A 22197-nucleotide genomic window follows, 5' to 3' on the forward strand; every position below is an offset into this window, starting at 1 on the left:
TCCATTCTTTTACTTTTAAATGATTTTGTGTTGCTCTACTATTCCAAAGACAAAGAAAACAATATTTAATAAAACCACACTAAAGTACCAGTAACAGCCCTATAACTTTTAAGTCTCCACATATCTGTATTTTAACATTAAGTCTCTGCATTTGTAAGATCACAATTCGAAAACTAGTGTAATTGACTTCAATCATAAAAAATCTGATGATTTTTACCATGAATTTCAGATATATGATTAGGAATAAAATGCAACTGAAAAGACTGTTAAGACTGAAAATGAGTTTTGTTACTTATAGACTATATTACCAACTGGGAAAAATTTTTCCTGATTAAGCTATAAAAATGAACAAAATCACAAAAATTAAAAAAATTTATGAAAGACTACCATCTAGTGTTCTAACAGAAGCCAGCTCTTAGTGTGGAGAAATGTTTTAACAAAATATCACTAATAACATTATTTTCATGAATTGTAATGGTACTATTTTAGATATTTTGGTGGTGGTGGTAGTAATAATAATAATAATTTTATATTTCAGCACACAAAACAAATTTAGCAGTCATTTAATATTTGTTTTAAATGGATTTTGTTTTAAAAATAATATAGAAACTGGTAAGTTAAATTCTTTATTTTAAAATACAGTATTTTATTTTAAAACTACTTAAATGATTATCTTTGTTTAGGTAAATTTGTTAATTATGTTTGTTTAAATATAATGAATCAAATATCATCTGAGAGTACTTCTAACAATAGTTTATCACCACCTGATTTGTTAAAACTCTTAATAAAAGATAAAGATGGGAAAGACTCTTTATTTTGTGATTTAGGTGTGTATAAATTTTTAATACTAATTTTAAAAATATCATTATTATTATTTATTTCATAAACTGTTTATGCAAAAATTTTTTCAGGTGTTTATTCAAAAAATAGAAATTTTAGGCTTTATTTATCAACAAAATTTCGTAAAAATGCTCCATTAATTTTGTCAGAAGAGAACGAATATAAAAATTCTCAAAATGATACAGGAGATACTGAAGAAAACATCTTCTTAGATTCTTTGATTACTTACTTCAGGTTAGATAATATTAGTTTCATTTATTTAACCTGTATGTAATAATTGATGATGAGAGTTTACTAACAATTATTGAAAAATGAAACTGTAACAATTTAAAAAGCATTTTGTTGTTTATAAAAGAAATATTTGAAAAGAAGTTTGAAAATTTTTTATAAAAAAACAAAAAATAGTATAAGAAAATTTAAGAAAGAATTTTTTTTAATTACATTTTCATTTTTTCAGTATTTGTAGTAAAATACTGTAATTTTAAAGTAGATTTTTTTGTTTTGAATTAATGTCATCATCAACAAGCTTTAATATAGGATGAGGATATGCTGATTTTAATGTACAGTACACTTGAAGGCCAAAAGTCAATTTAATAAAAAAAGAATAAAATTTACTTTAACAGAATTTAGGATATTTTCTCCATATATTAACTTTAATATCATATCTTTAAATCCAATCCTGCAGTTTAAAATTTTCAAATAAGTTTTCCATACAAATCAACTATTTGAAACTAGTAAGATAGTAAATTGTAATTATAGATTCTACAAGTGGGGCAAGCCAAATCACTGACCTAAAAGATTCTGATGTGGACTGATACATGAGAAATTACTTCAGAAGTCTGATCTTTTTAGACAGCAGACCTCTAAAGGAAAGCTGTAGGACTTCACCACAGCTCAACAAGAAAGACCCCAAATGAGTAAGTCTACATGAACATAAAGGTCTGCACACTTACAAATGAGATGCAGAGAAGTTAGAGCCACAGAAGCTGCAAAAGGCTGAGGAGGAACATTTCAGTCAGCATAATGTTTACAAAAGTGATCAAACCAGTTACAATGCTGACCAAGAACTAAAGATTATTCTTGCCAAAACCTAGAAAATTCATAGTTTGCACAGAGAGCAAGCTAGGCAAAACTGGTTTACTCTGCTTTAGACCAAGAGGGCATATCCTAATCTAAAGCAAAGTTTAGATTAAGATATGTCCTCTTGGTCTAAAGCAGAGTAAAGCATTTTTGCCTTAAGTAACTTCAAATGACCAGAAAATATCCTGTCTTCCACAGCTCTAGAGAAAGTTCTGTAAGAAATACATAGAGCTACTTTAGACCCATTAAAGAGAAAGATGCTCTCTGCTTGGCCAGTAGAATAGCACTTATATTGCCAGCAATTCCCTCATGTCAAAGCACCCATATGAGAAAAACTCTATTGCAGGAAGCCAATTCATTGAAGATGCAAACAGCACTCCCAGACAAGTGTTGATGTGAACTTACAAAAATAAAATGTCTTCAAAGCAGTTTGACTGTTAACAACAATGAATTGATAGATAGCATTATTAAGAAGACATCTATGTAAAGTAGTGCAATAGATCAAATAACAGCTAGCAATTCAGCTTGAAACAAAGTGAAGAACTTATCCATAGGGACAAAGATGTTCCTGCCTAAAAATCTCACACAAATGCCAGCCCTCATGCTATTAGTAGTTTTGAATCCATCTATAAACCAGACTTACCATTAGGCCTGAAGCAACCAATTGTGAATCAGCAGATAGCATGTCTGCTACTAGATCTAGAAGCCATGCAGTATGCGTGCAACTAAGCCCTGAAGCCATTGACTGCATGCCAGCACCAGAGAGCTTTTTGTCTAACCCTGAAGCTGCTGATGAAGAATCAGAGCAATCACCAAGAATCTTAAAAAACACCCTACTAAGTCTCAGAAAAGGCCTGAATTTCAAACTGTTAAGTATATTGACTGAGGAACTGTCAATCATTAGGATGTCAATATTTGTTAATCAATGACAAGCATTGACTCCTATGTCCAATGCTTGTCATTGATTAACAAATATTGGTATCAAAATCTTCACGGGCTTTGATGAACCATCAAAAGGCTTTCCTTTCTGTAAGCAAAGACCTCAATATATTTCCCATGCCAAGTAACTTTTGAATGGGTCCTAATTACAAGTGGTATGAGATGCCTAGCCTCATCAGCTTAGTCAGCAGTGCCCATATGCAGTATATATAATATGCATTTTCAATTTCATCATGTAAACTTGGGCTACTCTTACTTATTTTTACACTTAAACTCTAGCTAATAAGCTTAGTGTTGCTAAGAAAAAATAAAAATGTTGTCATAATGTTTTCAGTTTTCCCCTCTAGTTTCCCAATGATTTATTCCTGGCTATGGGAGTGATTCTCAGAGAAACAAGCCAATCTCAATTACCCCAAAAATGTTGCAAGAAACAAAATTAATACTGTCATCTAGATTCAGATTTGTTGATCTCTAAAAGAAAATCCTGAATTTGATCTGATCGGTCAGAAGAGATACAGATTTTCAGGAGTGACATTGTTGTAATTAAATAAAATGAAATTTTTGCAATGTTAATTTGTTTCTTTACTTTTAGAATGTTACAGTATGTTTACATACATGCTACAGTTAAGTTTTATCTAATAATTGCACACTTTATTCATAAGCTAATTAATTACAGTTTAAAAAATTATTGTTGCTAAAATTGATGTTAACTTTATCTAAAAATTAATTTACATTTTCTGAAACCAAACTTACCTTTTCTTAAAAAGATGTAGGTGCTAGATTAATGAACTGTTTATGAATTCTGTTGTGTTTTATAAATATTGTCATAACTTATTCTGAATTTATTTATATACATTCATAAAATAATATATATATAATATTACAATATCAATTAAATTAATTAACATTAATTAATTAATTAATTAAATTACTTTTTTGCTAGGTTAAATGAACAAATGGAATTGCTGTGTTGGGATGAATCTGTAGTAAAATGTATCAATAAAATTAAAGAATTTTATGAGGATGATTTTAAAATGGTCGTTTCTTCAGGTATAGAAATAACTTTTTATTAAAAAATTTAATTAGATCAATTATTATTTAAAATGATTAAGGGATATATAAACAATGGAAAGGTGAAAAATCAGTTTTTTTGATGTAAACACATTGAAGTTAGTGTTTACATCAAAAAACTGATTTTTCATCTTTCTATTGTTTATATATCCCTTAAATGATTAACTTAAACACATTTAAGTTAATGTATTTAACACCAAAAAACTGATTCTTTATTTTTTTCAAAACTCCACAACTTCAATATCAGTTACAATTTCCTAAACATAGGAAATTATTCTCCAATTTTACAGGCAGTGTTTACCAAAATAACAATCTGACAGATTTTTTTGTTGTTATTTAAAATGCGTATTGTTAAAAATGATCTAAATGATTTTTGTAACAGAATTACATTATTACTTATAAAAGCAGAACAATAAATTTTGATAATTTTGTACTGAATGTTTGTATGGAAAAGGCACTAGAAAGAAATGTGATAAAATCATACAAAAATGGAATAATTTTTTGTATGGTTTTTTTTATCCATAACTGTGTACTTGTTAGAAAATGGCTAAATGGATACCTGATTAATATGATCAAGTGATGAGTAATAAATGTGGTGATAAGAGAAATTGTTTTTTTAACAATGTTCAAGATTAAAACAATGTGCTAAAATATAAGCCAAATTTTTAATAACTTTATTTATTCATTTTAAATTTGATTTTAATAGTAGTAAGAATGAATATTGATATCTAGGCCTATATCTAAATCTTCTCAAACAGTTTATTGCTAATTGATTCATTTGCTATTAAATAAAATTATTTAGAAATGTCAAGTATTTATTAGGAAAAAATATTATTAAAAGCAGAATTTATTATATGATGATAAAGCAGCAATAATTATTCATTGATATAAATACTCTTTCAGTTTGCTGAGAGCTAATTGAGTGTTATATCCATAGGTTTAAATAATTCAATGCAGAAGTTTTCAATGTATTCTTCATGTAAAGTTCATCCATTTCTGAAAGATTTAGTTTGCTGACTCCTTTCTGTACTTGTCTTCCAGTGGCCAAGTGGATAAAATTACATTATTTTCTAAAATGTTAATACAAGGATTTACATTTTAAAGAATTTGGTTAGTTTGAAATGTGGCTACTTTAAAATTTGAAGTGAAAATTCTGTCTAAACTGTGATACACATATGTTTACTTATTTGTTTAGATCAGTGGTTCTCAATTGGGGTCCATGTGGTCCACAGAAAAAATACTGATTTGGGGTTCACGGTGATATTTTAGTGGTCTATAGGGTAATTCTACTTCAGAACATACATATTCAATATTTTAAATAATTTAAAATATTGAATATGTATATGACATATATCTCTCATTGACAACGGTCAAAGAGAATATATGTATATACAGTATTTACTATTTCCTTTTTTTTTTTTTTTTTTTTGATACAATTCCTTTCTTTTTTTATTAGTGAAAAATATAAGGTTTTTTTTTCTATGAAATGTCTACGAGGTCCACAAAAAAAATTAAGAGTAAAAGGAGTACATGGGTAGGAAAAGGTTGAGAGCCACTGGTTTAGATTGAAGTGCCTCTTTACCATAAAAGAACAATAGACAAAGAACAACTTTAATCTGGTCAATATGTGTCTGCTTTTACAGCAACACATTTTTGAATGTCACCTTACTCATGGACTACCCTTTTTTTCTCTTATTTCATAAAATACAGCTGGTTTTCGGGATTGCAAGATTGGACTACAAGTAGTAGATTTAGATATTTGTAGAACTCTAGACTTATTACTTTTTGGGCTGCATTTCGAGGAATTCTGCTTTACTTTTTATAAAACCCATCTGGCAACCTGCAAGCTTCTCACCAGACACATGCTGTTTACCTGCAGTTTGTTTATGTTGTTGTTGTTATTTTTAATTAATGAAAATAGTATTCTGTATAAGTAGATAAATTCCATTTGCTTAATAAATTACATTGGTTATGTTGCATTTGGCATATACAGAAATATGTAAATCTTACATAATTTGAAATTATGATTATTTCATCCCCTGAATTTCAAACTAATCAGAATTTCCTGTAGTTACACACTATCATCAGATATATGTCACCAACTATCTTGTATGTATATGTAAATATATTAGATTATATCAACTATACAAAAACATACGATGCATATAATTTTTGTTCACTTTTACTGTGAATACTTTCATAATTTACCATGTTTTATGGCAGTGGTTCCCAAACTTATTATGCTCACGGACTCTTCTCATAGCAAAAACCTGACCATGAACCCGAAGTGAAATAACTATACAACTGCATTATAGCAAAATTTCAAATTTAACTTTGGTGAATTGGTCTTGGATGGTGAATGGTGATGTAAAAATAAAATATAAATAAAACATTTTTATATTTAAAGTAGTATTTATTCAAATTATAAATTTTGCCTTCTTCATCAGTTTTGCTTTCCATTGTTTGGTTGATTGGACTATTGTCATTTGGTGACTGTTGCTGTATTTTTTGAGCTAGTTTGGTTTAAGTTCTTTTGTCTTCTTGACGAATGTTTGTAGGCTGAATCACAGCTGTTTGTTGGCAAAGATGTCTGCCAGATGAAGTGGCCGTGTTAGTCCACTTGTGATGGCAAAAAAATTTTGCTCTATGCTGGTGGAATTTAGGGCAGTGAAACATGAAGTGTTCGGCGTCTCCTTCATTTTAAGTTCACTATCACATTTATTGTCCGTGTGTTTTTTAAAAGCAGTAAAGGTAAGACTGAAATTTTCCATGACCCATTAAGCATTGGGTCATGTCTGGGTCAGGTTCAAAATGATGGGCTTTTTTCCTTGCCATTAGAGTTGATATAAATCTATGACAGAGTCTTCCTGTTGTGTAGTAGTCCCATTCAGTCTGCCATAGGGTGTTTGTAAATGAGTTTATTTTCTCCCAGATCATCATCATCAGTATGTGTGAGTAGGTGTGGGGGGAGTGAGCAAAGCCTTTTTGGCCAGCAAGTCCACTGTTTCGTTTCCTCCGTAACCTTTGTGGGCAGAATCCAGCTGAAGTGGATGGTTCTATGCATCACACTGGTTAGTTCTCTTCCTAGTCGTGTGGGTCTCCTTTTTGTTCTCAAGTGTGTGCAGCACTACCCTGCTGTCAGTGTAGATATTTATTGTCCCTTAGCAACCAACATCAAACTTCATCTTGAAAAGGAAATTTATTTAAATCTCAGAAAAAAAGCAGCATTTTTATTACCGGAGGATGAGTGCATTTCTAGCATAGAGCAATCCTTGAGTTCTTCTTTTCATATTAGTCCATTTATATTAGTCCATGGGGAATTGCAACTGTAAATGTCCTTTGTCTTATTTAATTTTATCCTTTTTTGTGGACAAAAGTTGTCTTATATAATTCACATTTACCATATTTTACATCATATATTTTTTTAAGAAAATGGAATGGAAATAATCATAGAAGGTACTTAGCCCAACACAATAATAAATTAATTTATAAATTTTCTTTTAGATCATCATCATGGCTTTCAACGTTCTCCTTATCCAGAAGTCGACAGTTTCATTCAGAACATTGTAGAAAATAGTGAAACCAGACCAGGCTATATTCGTCATTGGTCCTATTTTCCAGAAAGTGAAAGAATACTTTATGATATAGGAAACTACAGATATTGTGAAAATATTGGACGCCATCATAAGAGCAATCATATAATGTATATTTACATTATTTAGAGCCAATGATTAATTGTACAGTTGCAATTAACTAATTAACAAATTTAAAAAATCTTGATTCATTTTAAAAGTTAAAATAAAACTAGTTCACATTTTATACAAATTACATAGAATACTACTATATATATTCAATATATTATATTCAATTTAATGAAAGTATTTAATTTTTTTTATATATTCATTCAAACTACTGTTTATGATGATTGAATTTACGATTTCATTTTATCGTTTTTCAACCAATTGAAGTAACAAACTGAATATAAATAGGATCATTTGAAGTACATATCAGTTAATTGCAACTGTGTAAGTAAATATTTTAAATTATGTATGTAAGAAAACTGTTCATATTACAATAATTTTTTTTTTCTTAATTTAGGTTCATAGCCTGTTTAAAAGAAGGCATATACTATCAAAAATGTTATGATCCCAAATGCAGAAGTCAAAGGTTTCGATCAAAACGTAAAAACAAAAACTTTTTTTAATAATATTGATTATTGTTGTTTTAATTTTTTACATCATCTTTTTCTACCAGTTAGGAAATTACCACCTGAAACATTACCTGCATTTTTTGCTCAAGATAGTTTTGTAGAATTGGATGATATTCCAGAAGCTGAAGAAAAGGCATTAGTGGAAGCTGTATTATTATTGGAAAAATCTCCAGAATTCAAAAATATATTAAATGACACAGGTTAAAGTATGGCTTATATGTGTAATAATTTGAAAAGTAAACCATGTTTTTATTTAAAAAATTTATTTAAATTACTGTTGCATTGAAATATTTACAATACTTTTCATTAATTACATTTATTTTGGTGTTTTGAAATTAATGGGAAGTAATTTTAAAAAATTTACATTTAATTATTGAAAAACAAAATATTAAATTGTTTTCAAAAACTATAATCCATGTGAAAAAATTGTAAATCTTTTAAACGGATATCTGCTGTTCAGCATTACTGATGAGTTAATTTTTTTCGCTTGATCCAGTATAAGGTTCATCATAAATAGTATCTTCATAGTACTAAAATTTTATATTTCTCATGGTCTCCTACATTTCTATTTCAAAATTAAAATAATCCAAGCTATTTATGTATCTTTCTTTTTTGACACAAGATATAATCACAATTTTAAAATTAAGGAAATTGATAACTAATTTTCTCAAGAATTGACTTTTCTTTAAATGGATAAAAACAGAGAACAATTTTCAGAAAATTATTGACAATCTTATGTAGTCTGCATTGTATAAGTTTATATTTGGACATATGTCAAGTTGATGAGAATTTTATTATACATATATATACAATAATGCTTTCTAATCTTCAATAAATCTTCTTAAGACACCTCCATATCTATAATAAAAAAAAATAATTATAAATTTAAATTTCTTAGAAAGATTACATGATACATATTTTATAAGAACTGAATTATTTTGATAGAGATCAAATATTGTAACTACCATTTCCTTGTTAATCAAAAGTTTTTAGAATGAACATAAACCAATTAGTTAAATTTGAACAATACAGTAAGGATTCAAAATAAAATAAAATTCTTTGAAAGTAAGATCTAAATGCTGTTTTTCCAAAATATAAAATATTAAGCAAAATTTGATAATTTTTTCAGTTTATTCCACACTGTAGGGAATGAATTTATATTATTTGTTTCCTGAATAAGAAAGGAGCTGATGTTCATTATGAAATAGAGTATATGTGACAATGCACAAAGTGCTCCCTATACTTCGGCACCACGCTTGTGATAACAATTTCGTCGGGACTGACACCACTGTGTCTTCAAGGTAGACACAGAAACCTAAGTGGTCGCTAATTTCGATTTTTCCCGTGTGAGCGGTTGGATCTGATACGAGGGATGGCACCAAACACAATTCTAACAATAACAAATTTTGTTTATTAAGCTAGTTCTACAAAAAGGTTATCATCTCACATTTAAACCTTAAAGCTTCTTCATGACATCTAAGTTGGGGAGAGAGAGCTTACATGACATTGCGTGTCACTATAAATACCTGAGGCACTGTGTGCGGGTTTCAAGATGGCTGTGGAGTCGTTGGGGAGGCTTGGAAATGTCTCTTTTGCCTTGGATGGCGGTTAAAGTCTATCGGAGGAAATAATAATCTATATGTGCTTCGAAGGTATTCCAAGAGAAACACAGGATATTCCTGGAGGAACGGACGAAAACGATAAACCTTTTTGGGCACTAAGTGATACGCTTGCGGACTCTCAACGACCTTCTGTTCCTTGAGTTCTTCTTTTCATATTTCCAAGTCACATTGTCTTTTTTCACCAACAGTGAATTTTTAGTTTAGTTCCCAGTGACAGCGGGGAGAGAAATGCACACATCCTCCGGTAATAAAAATACTGCTTTTTTTCTGAGATTTAAATAAATTTCCTTTTCAAGATGAAATGTTTGAAAGAAAATTCATTTTTTGTCAAGACCGGTCTCTCACATCATGTTATAATTTTATATACAGAGTGTAATATGATATATTCCATAGTCAAAAATAAGCCTAAAATCCTTTATAAAGGTTTTTCAAAATTTGATTCATTTTTGAGATATGGTCTGCCAAAAAGTCATATTAGACACCAATTTTTAAACCTTCTGCCAAAAAAATACCACTGGTTTCCACTCATGTTACCAACACCTTTTAAAATAAAAAGCTTCAGTTTATATGTTGAAAACTGTTTTTCTGAATACACATTAGTTGATGGTTCATCATTGCATACAATTATGTGTTCATATCTGCAGAAGACATTTTGAACAGTTCTTGTAAACTATTCTGTTAAATAGCATTTCATTATTTACAAAATTAAAAGTAAATTTACATTAAAAAACACTCTTTCCAATCATTTTTTTCACCATAAAATAGATGGATAATGCAAAATCTTAGTGGATAAGACTTTTAAATTTATTACAAGCAGGACTTATGGACTAAGGTATGTAAATATTACCAAATATCTCGAAAACAAAATAGATTCTAGGGTCAAAAATAAGCCTAAAATCTATCCATAAGATATTGGCATGTATAATATATGTTCAAACTGTTTTAATCTAGTTGAAATTTCCAATAACTTTATAAACAATCTCAAATATCTTATGATATATGCTATGATGATTGAATTTTTAATTTCCTAGCTAAAGTTCCAACACATTGGCTTCATTCTTATGCAGACTCGACTGTATATAAATTTCTTAGAATAAGTCAATACCCCAAGGGGAAGTGAAAATGTATCAAGTTATCCTATGTGATGACTAAAGCAAAGTTAAAAAAAAACCACAAAACTACAATTAGGAAAATACAGTAGTGCAATGTACTGTACCTCTCTGACCATCCATCACTGGCACTAAAGTTGGTTTCTACTCCAAATACCCCAGCAATTTCCATCGCCTTTTGTTTCAGTATCGGTCCCGAAACAGGAAGATCCGTTGAATGAATTTGCTTAACCAACATACGAGAGAATCTTTGACATCTTTGTATGGCGACTTTCTCTGGCATTTTCAAGACAGCACAACAAAAATCCAAGAAAAAGTTCATAATTTCCTCTTTTTTCTTAAGAATTCCCACCAATGTTGTTTTTGGAAGGTTTTCTTTGCAAGCCGAATTTGCAAAACAAAGTTTTCTTACATTCAAATTCAGAAACAAGTTTATATTTTTCCTTTAGCGGAAGCATTGTTAGCTTTTGGACACTCATTTCTAACAGAAATGTGAAACACATGCTACAAATAATGTCTATGTGAGAAAATGCAAAATCAGATTCTGCTGTGACGTTGATATAAATTGTATATTTTCTTTTTGTTTATCTGTTATTATTTTATATATAAAAAAATAAAAAATGCCTTTAAAATTTTATGTAAATATGTATATACAGTAGAGAGTCATTTATCCGAATCAATTGGGGGCTGGTGTTGTTCGGATAACCGATTATGTACGGAAAAAATATATTAACCTGTCTGATGTTGAAATTTTTCTCCGTTACGTGTTGCTTCGTGTTGAATTTTCGTCAATTTTAAGCCTAATGAAAATTTTTATAATAATACTCAAGGCTATTATATCGCTAAAAATTATTTCTTTATTTTGTACAAACAAAATAAATATATTGAAAAATATAAAAACATAACAATTATACTTTAGAAGTAAATCTAGTATCAAAAAAGTTCGATTCAGCACAACACAGTCCGACTGGAAAGCATTCGGATAACCGGGTTTCGGATAAATGACTCTCTACTGTATTAATAAATAAGTCGACTCCCCTCCTGAAAAAATGAGTTTACACTGCACAGTGCAGTGTGAACTCATTTTTTCAAGAGAGGAGTCAATTTATCGGACGTCTAAACAAGTGTGGGACAGCAAAAGTATGTCGACTTATCCAGTGGTGACGAGTTAAATGGTGTTGAGGAAACCGGAGTTTTTTTAACATTAATTAATGCCTATGTAAGTCGGTCGGGACCACAGAAAACTGACTACTTAACCAACGGTGTCGAGTTATACTTATGTCAACTTATGCGGACTCGACTGTAATAATAAATTACATCGTTTGTTCATTTCACTCTTGTTGACTATTGATATATTCAAACAAGTTCTTTAAAAATTATATTATTTTTGTTTTCATTAAAGTTACTTTTAATTAATATTGGGACTATAAATTTATGAAAATCAAATACTTTCAAAAGAATTCAATTCAAATTAACAAAATTCAGAATTCTTAACACTATCTGAAATATTCTCCAATTGATTAGTTTGTTATAACTACAGTATTAAAATTTTTTTACCTGATTCTTCTGATTCACCAGTTTCATCATCATCATCATCACCACCACAAACACCTTCATTTTCTGATTCTTCAGACTCAGAGTCTAACCATTCCTGAGTTAAGTTTGGTGGTACAGTTGTATGCCATTCATCCAATTTATGAATATCTAATGAATATAAATCAGCAAGAGTAATTCTTTTATCTCCACTTTCATACATTCCTCCAAATAAATATAGTATGCCATGTTTCACTACTAAGCAAGCATTCATTCGAGGTAATGGTAAAAATGGTTTTTTACAATCTTCATTTTCCTCCTCAAATTTAGCATCATTAGGTTTTGAAGTACTAGCAGCACCAATAGTGACAGTAAAAACACCATCATCTGATACAGTTTGCTAATAAAAAAAAAAAAAGATTACAAATGATTGTAAAACATCATAACATAATACAAAAATATATAAAACTATCTTCTGTAAAAATTTAAGGAATAAACAAGACATCAGTGAACAAAACCATGGTATATCCACTTAATGCCAACAATTATAAGTTTAACTTATTCAATTTAAAAATTTTTCTGCAGGTAATAAACCATAGATTCTTCAGAATTTATAAAAAAAAAACTATACACACAGTTATTCAGGTTAGGGTCTTGTTTAATTTTCAAGACCAAAGACAAGATTCTGACATCTTTTGACACTACCTTTTTTAACTTGTGAAAATTTAAAACTACTCACAAAATTCTTACATAAAATATTTTTTGTATTGTAAAATATATTATACTGTATAAAGAAAAAATATTTTATTGTGAAAAAATGAACACTTAAGAAATAGTGCAAGCCAAGATAGCAAATTCTGCCACAATACACTGCTCTTTATATTGCCAGATCAACCATAAAACACAAAAAAATCATTCCCACAGTACTGATTACTTAAAACTGAAATAAAAATTACAAATATTTGCAAATGCCTATTTATAAAAATAGGTTTTATTTTTCTCATTATAATTTGATTTTAAACATTTGAGACAACTGTCATTTTAGGAAAATATTTGTTTCAAGGACTTCAATACTTGGTAATTTATTGTTATAAAATGTCAGTTAAAAAAGAAAAGAATAATGCTCAGACCAACTACAAGACTGAAACATCTGATTAATAGTAATATTTTAAGAAATTTAAACTGAGAGAATGCCTTTTCATAGATTATATCAGTGGTGCCCAAACAAACTTTTTAGGCAGATTAAAAAACTTTTTTATACACATAAATTAGGCCCATTTCTTTCATTCATAAGTGATGTGTCAAATATGTTCAGGTGCTGTAGTTTGGGCATTATTAAATTATATAACAGTTTACCAACAGAAATATGGAATAATTATTTCTCTTTTACAATAACAGAAACAAAATAAACAAAGGCTTAGACCATAAAGGGCATCAGTCTGGATAAGAATCTATACTTGGTCTCAACTTCACCTATCACAAAGGAGTCTATGACCACCTTCTTGTTGCTGGCAATGTTGTCACCACCAGTTCCCATGGAGATTTAGTGTTAATAGCTTTTTCAACTACATGTGTATGGTGTTTTGTTGTTTCATTGATAAACAAGTTTTAGAAATAATGGAACACTATAACACTGTGGTTGAAAAAGCCTTTAACACAATCTCCATAGAAACCAGCAGAGTGATATAGTAACAATGATGCCACCAATGAGAAGCTGCTCATAGACTCAATTATAGTAGGTTAAGTTGTGACCAAGTATAGGTTAGGAATGTTAGGAATTTTTCAGAGGCTGTCTGTTCTGGACAATCAGGACATCTAGCCATCTCTATTGTAAATCTGGCCAAACCCATAATAAACATGGCAGGCACTCTTAGTGCACTCAGGGTGGGAAGAGTTAGATGGTTAAAGTTTATTTTATTTTGTTTTAATACATTTTATTTATTTCACATTAGCATTTTCAAAATATTCTTAGATTAAAAGTAACCATTCTATAATAATCAAACTTAATGCAGCTGCTGTAGCAACTATTTATAAGTTATAAATAGCTTAAATGTAATGTACAGGACATATCAAAAAATTATGCTCACTTTAATAACCTCCAAATTTAAGCATGATTTTTTTTGCTGAAAATCTACAATAGTTACAGTTGCATACATTTCTTCTATTACTTATTGTAAGTCTTCAATAGACTTCTTGATGAACATTTTTATAACACTTATTCAAAAATGTAAATGCCCTATACTGCCAAAGATTTATTATATGTGCAAATTATGATATTTTATAAAAAGAACATAACTGAATTATGCAACCTTCATATTCCAAATAATATATTTTGATGACTACTAAAAACTTTATAGTTTTTTGAATTTACAATCCAAGAGCAAGAAGATGAAGTATCTCAGCTTAAAAACATTCATGTGAAATAAATACAGTACCTACTGACACATAATATAAATGGGCGAACCAGCATGCTGGAAACCCTGGGGTTACTGGCATGTCAGTTAAACTAACTAAAATATAAAATTAATTAGATCTAAAAAAAACTAGTTGTTAATTAAACATTAAAGAAAACATTCTTCCAAGTACAATAAAATAACATCGTAGTATGACTGACTTAAAATCAGGAAGAAAATTTTCATTTGCAAGACAATAAAACAATTAATGACTTTGTGACAGTAGTAGTAGCTGAGATAATTTACAGTGAGTTTCTTAAATTTAATGTGTTATTTTTGAGATTTTGAATCACAGAATAATAAAATACACATAAAAAAGCACTTTCGGAATTTCAAAAGTATTTTACGTAGTTAGAAGACAAAATAAAGAAATTAAACATACAATGTCAGCACTACTTCAAAAACTACAAATTTCACAGTTTTAGAATAAAATCTCATTCGTTTTTTTAAAGTGCCTTCTAGAGAGGGATCTATAACCTCACTTAAACCAGCATGCCAGTTTTTACCATACAGAAACATCTGATTTCATGTTCTCCATGGATAGACTGGCATGCTGGTCATTCTGCAAAAATACAGTAAGATTTCTTAATTTGTTAAAATTTAGTTTGTTTCTGTTTAATATTGTCAAGAAATCAGAACATGTCACAATACGACACAAATTTCCAAAAAAGTCATTGCTTTTACCAAAAATAAACTTACTGTTTCAGAACATTTTTCTTCTTCAATATTTAAGTTCTCAATTTTTTCAATATCTGCAGTATCATCATCATCATCTGAAACCTTTTGACGACGGCGTGATTTCTTTTCAGATTCTTTCTTTCCATGTAGTTCTATTGGAAGCCACCGTCCTTTCTCCAAATCCAGCATAAATAAATCATTATAAAACTTGCCTACAAGCATTTCGTCATTTTCTTCTTCATCATACACTCCTCCAAATGCAAATAAGCGATTTCCAGGTGCAGAAGCAAAAGCAAAACCACAACGTGGTGAAGGTTTAATTCCACTTTGCTTAACTTGAATCCATTTCCATTTCTCATTGGAACCATCCTTTACTACATAAATAATATCAAATCATTAAGAATTATAAATTCTTTGATATTAAAATAATAGAAAGACCATAAAGTTAACTTTAATTTGTTTTCTATTAAAATATATCAGTGTGTCATATTTTAACAAAGTTATCTATTTAATGCAAAAAAACAAATATAATAAGTAATATTCTAATTACTTCTCTACACTCAAAGCTAAAACTACTTAAAATAAAATAATTAAGACAAAAACCTTTCACACTTTGTTTCTAGCAGTTTAATCACTAAGTACAAACGTTTTAGGCCCATATAGGCTCAACATAAGAATTACTTTAGGTGGACTACAGCTCTCATCAAAAGAATTAAAGAAATTGACGACAGAGACAAGGAATTTTGGACAAACGTAAGTAAAAGTAAGAAATGGCTCCAGGCTAACAAAGTCACCCTTACTAAGACAGATAAAAGCAGAAACATAGTTCTTATGAAGAAACATGCATACATTAAGCTGCTCGAAGAATACATCGGCTCTACGGAATGCCACAAAATAGAAGGATATTTAGACAAACTCCATAACAGGGTTACTAGATTTACCAGTTCACACCACTAACTAAACACCTCCAACTAGGAAATGCCACGATGCAATCACCTGAAATACCAAGGCTATTTGGCTATGCTAAAACCCATAAACCAGGCAAAACAATTATGGCCGATCGTGGACAAATCAAGATCCCCAACGCTACCCATTGAGAAGGGTTTACATGAGCTCCTCAGAAACAATTTGAAAGAATATAGCTGCACCATCTCAAACACACATGAACTTGTCGCTAAATTACAAAATATTGCTTTAACAGATCAAGAATTTATTACAGTTCTGGATTTTGAAGCTATGTATCCTTCCATTAAATTGGAACTGTGCTTCTGTGCCCTTAGAGACTTCCTCTTCCAAGCCATTCCACCCAGGCCTAAACACAAGCAGATTTTGGAGCTGGCCCACCTTATGTGCTACACCTCCTTTTTCACCTTCAACCAGCAAATCTACCTTCAAAGAAGAGGGGTCCCAATGGGTAGCCCCCTATCTGGAGACCTCTGTGAATTAGTTGTTAGAAAATTAGATAGCCAAGTCCTAGAATCCTTCAACACAGAAATCATACTTTACATGCATTATGTTGATGATATTCTTATTATTTGGAGATCCAAGCCAGACATTGATAGAGTACTGCAGACTGTCAATAACAATTCGTTTGGGCTTAAGTTAAAGTTAGACTAACAGGATGATAAGATGGCCCATTTCCTTGACCTCAATATTTTCCTTGAATCACAGTTTTATAACCACTAAGGTATACCATAAGCCTAATCTTCAATCTTTCTTCATCCCCTCAACCTCGAACGACCCATTTACCTATAAAATATCCGCTTACAGGGCTCTAATCTGTAGAGCTTTTACCCATTGCTCTAGCATCAATGATGCGCTTCATGAAATCCAACAGATCAAACACATCACCATAGCCCATGATTACAAAGGTAAATTTATAAATAGGCTAGCTCAAAAAATACATAGTTACTTAAAAAACGAAGCGATTAATTCCAGACCTCTTAAACAGCAATGTAAACGAATTGTAGTTGATTTTGACCCTAGAATGAGCTAAGCATTTAAAATCATAACCAAGAAGGTCAAAGCTGATCTTACATACAAACACAACCCTACAATATATAAACTTCTGGCTAATACCAAGGATAAATGCAGTGAAACCAAAAAACTGGGGATTTACTCGGTTCCGCTTGGGGACAATAGATTTAAGCCAAACAAAAAATTAACATACATAGGTTCAATCAACAGATCACTTACAAAAAGGATAGCTGAGCATAAATATGACACATACAACAAAAAGTTTAATTCCACCCTAGTCCAGTTTGCAAGTGAACCGAATATAATGGCCAAATGGGAAGAGGCTAAGATTATTATACTTATGCTTGATTATAACAAGCTTAGAGCAATTGAAACAATAGAAATCTTTACAAAATTCTTCAAAGAGAAATAGCTGTATTAACAGCAGAGACGCAGACTCGCTCTCCGCCGCATGGCAATCACTCCTAATAACCCCTTAAATTATATAGGCCAATCCACCCTCATCGAGTCCGTTGCAATCTTTCAAGCAATTTCTAAACTTATCTCATTTTTTACTTTCCACTTATTATCCACAATTATCTTATCATCAATAGTCATTTGCACATCTTGGTTAAACTCAAAAGATAATTAACAATGGTGATATTGTTTAAACTTTCTTAGCAACGACATCACTAGTAAGAAGAAACCTTTATAAACAGTGACATCATTTAAATATCTGCTAACCGACATTCCAACCGATCTTATTGTACCTGAAGAAAGCCATTCAAAATGGCTAAAAATGTTTGTACTTAGTGATTAAACTGCTAGAAACAAAATGTGAAAGGTTTTTGTCTTACTTCTTTTATAATATTCTACAGTAGAGCATCGATTATCCAACTCAATTGGGGAATGGAGTTGGTCGGATAACTGTAAAGTCGAATAACCGAAAAGTATGAAAAAATATATTATTAGTATAGTACAGGGGTGGCCAGGCTTTTTAGAACTTGAGCCATATATTGAAAACAGAATTCGTTGAAGAGCCGCATATACATATATAGGCCTACATATTTTTCCACAGCTGAAGACAAATTTGGTCAGTTTTTATATAGTAAAATAAACAGTACTAATACAATTTTGAAAAAATCACATGTATTAATTAACTTGCATGACAATAAAAAAATTTTACATGCTATTTTAACGGAAACTTTTTAAAGCAAATATAAACATTTCCCGATTCTTATATGCAATTCATTCAAATATTTATTAAAAAAAAACAACACTTTAGCTATTATTTCATTTTATATTATGTTTTATAATACAATATAATTTTTTAAATAATAAATAAATTATAATTGCTGTATTAAGTAGCATAATCTACATTTAAAAACCAAAAAATGCTAAAACGTTTCCTAGTTTCAATTGTCATAAGGAAATATAAATTTCAAAACTATTAACATTATAGAAATTGTTATTCATTATATATTCATTTTTAATGTTGACTTGGATAATTAGCATTATAATTATTTTTTCTATTAATGTTTTTACGTATTATGTTATTTAATAAATATTACATTTATTTTTTAATAAATAATGTATAATGTTGCCATATTTTGACTTTTTTATTTCAAACAATATATTATTTATTTTATATTATCCAGGAATCATACATAAAAAAAAATTAAAGCAAAATTAAAATAAAAACAAATTTAGTATAAATTTAAGTATCTTGCAGTGAGCCACAAGTATACTAGAAAAGAGCCACATGTGGCTCAGGAGCCACAGTTTGGCCACCGTGGATATAGTATATTAGGCCTGGTTTAAATACTAGCTTCCCTTTCATGCTCGAGCCAGTGTTGCCAGCTAAAACACGCAAAAATTTAACAAAAATAATATTAAAGTAGCCAAGCCATAGCTAAATATTGTAGCACCACATCACTAGCAGACATTTGAATTTGCCGACTAGAACGCGGGTCGGTTAACCGATGTGACGGTTGATCGGTGGTCGGATAATCGATGATCGATGCTCTACTGTAATTGTAAATAAAACAGTTTATCTAATTTTAAAATCTGCTTGATAAATCTAATATTATGATTTATATGTAGCTTAATTTTTCTCATGATATTCCAAGTCTATAAATTTACAAATCTTAAATATTAAATAACATCTTGTAAAATTTTTTAAGTATAAAAAAAACAACCATGGTTAAACTTGCAACAATGCATCTTTTATAATACAGCTACTGTACATATGAATTGCCAACATAAAACATTTGAGTAAATGTACATATTTTCATATCTACAAGAAATCTACTATCAAAACAGGGCATCAAATTAGCAGAAGAATCAAAAATCCCAAAAAGTAAAACATTTTACATCCTACAAGGTGTCAGTTCGGCCCTTGATGTTCACAGAATGCTTCAACATCCAAGTGGTCAATTAACTTATGCACAATCTGCCTATTATTTAAATAGTTTGTACCTATTATTTTACAACAAAATTTAAATTACATTTTCGTTTTGCCTTCCCATCAATTGTTATTAATGAAATTTTTTATTACCTAAAACTATTTAATTATATATAAAATGCAATACAGATGCAGAAAGCATCACAAAATAATGAAAAACAAAGTTTATTATAAACAGATAAATAATCTAAAACTTATTGTGAAATCATATACTGTAAAGCCTTGTTAAGTTGAAGTTTAAAGGGCAAAAAAAAAATCTTGTTTGGGTGTATAGTTTAATATACAATTTTCTCAAATTTTTCTGTGATCATAAATTTCTTATCAATCCATTTCTCAAGAATCTCACAGAATGATTACAAAATTGTATACAGTTTATGGTAATCTTGAGTACATTGTCAAAGTGCCCTCTTTTGTACAAATCAGAATGCTAGTAACATTGTATCAGTACAAGGATGTCAATGCAAAATGGTAATGGTGTTGCGTTCAGTATGTAGCAGTAGTATTTGTTTATATTAATTGTCTGTAGTCATCTGAAATATAAGAGAAAATGAAGATCCTGGACTTATCAAAGGATAGAGGATACATGGAAAAATAGGTGAGAGTTAAAAGTACTGACAATTTTGACTTTACCAGACCATACTTATATAGAAAACCCTATAAACTATGCCTGGAACTTGTAGACAGCTTTGAGTTAATGCAGTTCAACTTAGGAAGATTTTTACTATATTTGGAAACATTATTTTTGCTCTTGTTTCTTGTAAGCATGTATAAGAAAATCAAGAACAGACTATATTGCTCGCTTTGTTTGCAAATAAGTAATATGATCTACTCATAATTTAAACTGACATAAATATGTTTAGTAATAAATAAAATATATGATTAATTTTAAAAATAAAATGCAATACATTTTAAATAAATCTTTGAATAAATTTGATAAGAATTTATTCAAAGATATATCTATAAATTTATATTTATCACATTAAAAATAACAATAATTTTAATATATTAATAAAATTTGAAAATACCTTCAGTTTGTAAAATAAACATATCAGTATGAATAGTTCCTTGTTCTAGTTCTTTTTTAACTTTTTGTCGGCTATAACCACCATAAATTACCACTTTGCCTTCAGAAGTAACTGCCATTTGACAACCAGATCTTGGACTAGGTGCATTTCCAACTGGTTCAATTTTTTTCCATTGATAATTTTCTATATTGAACACATATACATCATTGTAATATTTACAATCCCTGAAAAAATAAATATAACCTTTATATTTTCAATGGTCAAATTAAAACATGTTTTTATAAATAGTATTTATACTAATAAGAAGAATTTAATTCTTATGTTATTTGATTTTGTTAATGTATTAAAGTACATGGCATAAAAAAAATAAATTTTATCTGGAATATAGTTATTTGCACATACCTATGATGTCAATGAATAAGATTATTATTTTTTTATTAAAAACTAAAATTTGTTTAAAGTAATCATAGATGTTTCAATATCCTATCTGTATTTATAAAATTATTTTTATATAAATATAAAATACAAACATGGCCAACGGTAATACATTTAATTCTTGTATAAATATATAAAATACAACATTTAACAAATTACTTTGCTTCCATTAGTTGTCCGTCGTTCGCTCCAGTTGACAGTCCACAATTTCACAAACACAGAGGTGACCTTTCTTTATAGGCTGCTGTCTCCGCAATAAAATGCAAAAAAGGTGAAGAATGTCCTCATGAAAAATGTCGGCCATGTTTGTATTTTATATTTACTTAAATTGTATTTTATGGAAAAGTGGCAATAGCACCAGAGGACGTTCTTCACCTTTTTTTGAATTTTATTGCGGAGGCAGCAGCCTATAAAGAAAGGTTGCCTCCATGTTTGTGAAATTGTGGACTGTCAATTGGAGCAAACGACGGACAACTAACAGAAGCAAAGTAATTTGTTAAACGTTGTATTTTATATATTTATTTATACAAGAATTATTTTTATATGTTAAAAATGTCACTATAATAAAACAAATTTAACAAAATACAACTATGTCTGATATCCAAATTCTCACATCAGTATCCATTACAATATCTGAATTGAATAATCCTATTATTATGAATTTATTTAAACCATATCTGTGAAAATTCTTGGAAAGTACAATGTGATTCCATATCCAGCATCTGTTTTTATTTGTTTCTGTGTTATAACGTAGTTGAGAATTTTAATTATTTTTATTGAAA

General features: G+C 29.5%; 2 protein-coding genes across 2 annotated transcripts in view; one reads left to right on the forward strand and one right to left on the reverse strand.

Annotated features, from left to right (window-relative positions):
• Nucleotides 1-8346, forward strand: part of LOC136978767 (DNA-directed primase/polymerase protein-like) — a 40696-nt gene extending 32350 nt beyond the window's left edge. Inside the window, exons 8-14 of the mRNA XM_067274591.1 lie at nt 539-612; nt 684-827; nt 912-1074; nt 3803-3909; nt 7435-7633; nt 8029-8111; nt 8185-8346. Coding sequence (XP_067130692.1) covers nt 539-612; nt 684-827; nt 912-1074; nt 3803-3909; nt 7435-7633; nt 8029-8111; nt 8185-8345 — 931 coding nt within the window. The 3' untranslated portion in view covers nt 8346. The remainder of the gene's footprint in view (nt 1-538; nt 613-683; nt 828-911; nt 1075-3802; nt 3910-7434; nt 7634-8028; nt 8112-8184) is intronic.
• Nucleotides 8347-8914: 568 nt separating this feature from the next.
• Nucleotides 8915-22197, reverse strand: part of LOC136978776 (kelch domain-containing protein 4) — a 33573-nt gene continuing 20290 nt past the window's right edge. Inside the window, exons 6-9 of the mRNA XM_067274609.1 lie at nt 20981-21204; nt 15557-15909; nt 12429-12804; nt 8915-8998 (exon numbers count right to left, since the gene is read on the reverse strand). Coding sequence (XP_067130710.1) covers nt 8982-8998; nt 12429-12804; nt 15557-15909; nt 20981-21204 — 970 coding nt within the window. The 3' untranslated portion in view covers nt 8915-8981. The remainder of the gene's footprint in view (nt 8999-12428; nt 12805-15556; nt 15910-20980; nt 21205-22197) is intronic.

Source organism: Centruroides vittatus, unplaced genomic scaffold, assembly GCF_030686945.1.
Source record: "Centruroides vittatus isolate TY-2023 unplaced genomic scaffold, ASM3068694v2 contig_549, whole genome shotgun sequence".
In the NCBI taxonomy this organism is placed as follows: domain Eukaryota; kingdom Metazoa; phylum Arthropoda; class Arachnida; order Scorpiones; family Buthidae; genus Centruroides; species Centruroides vittatus.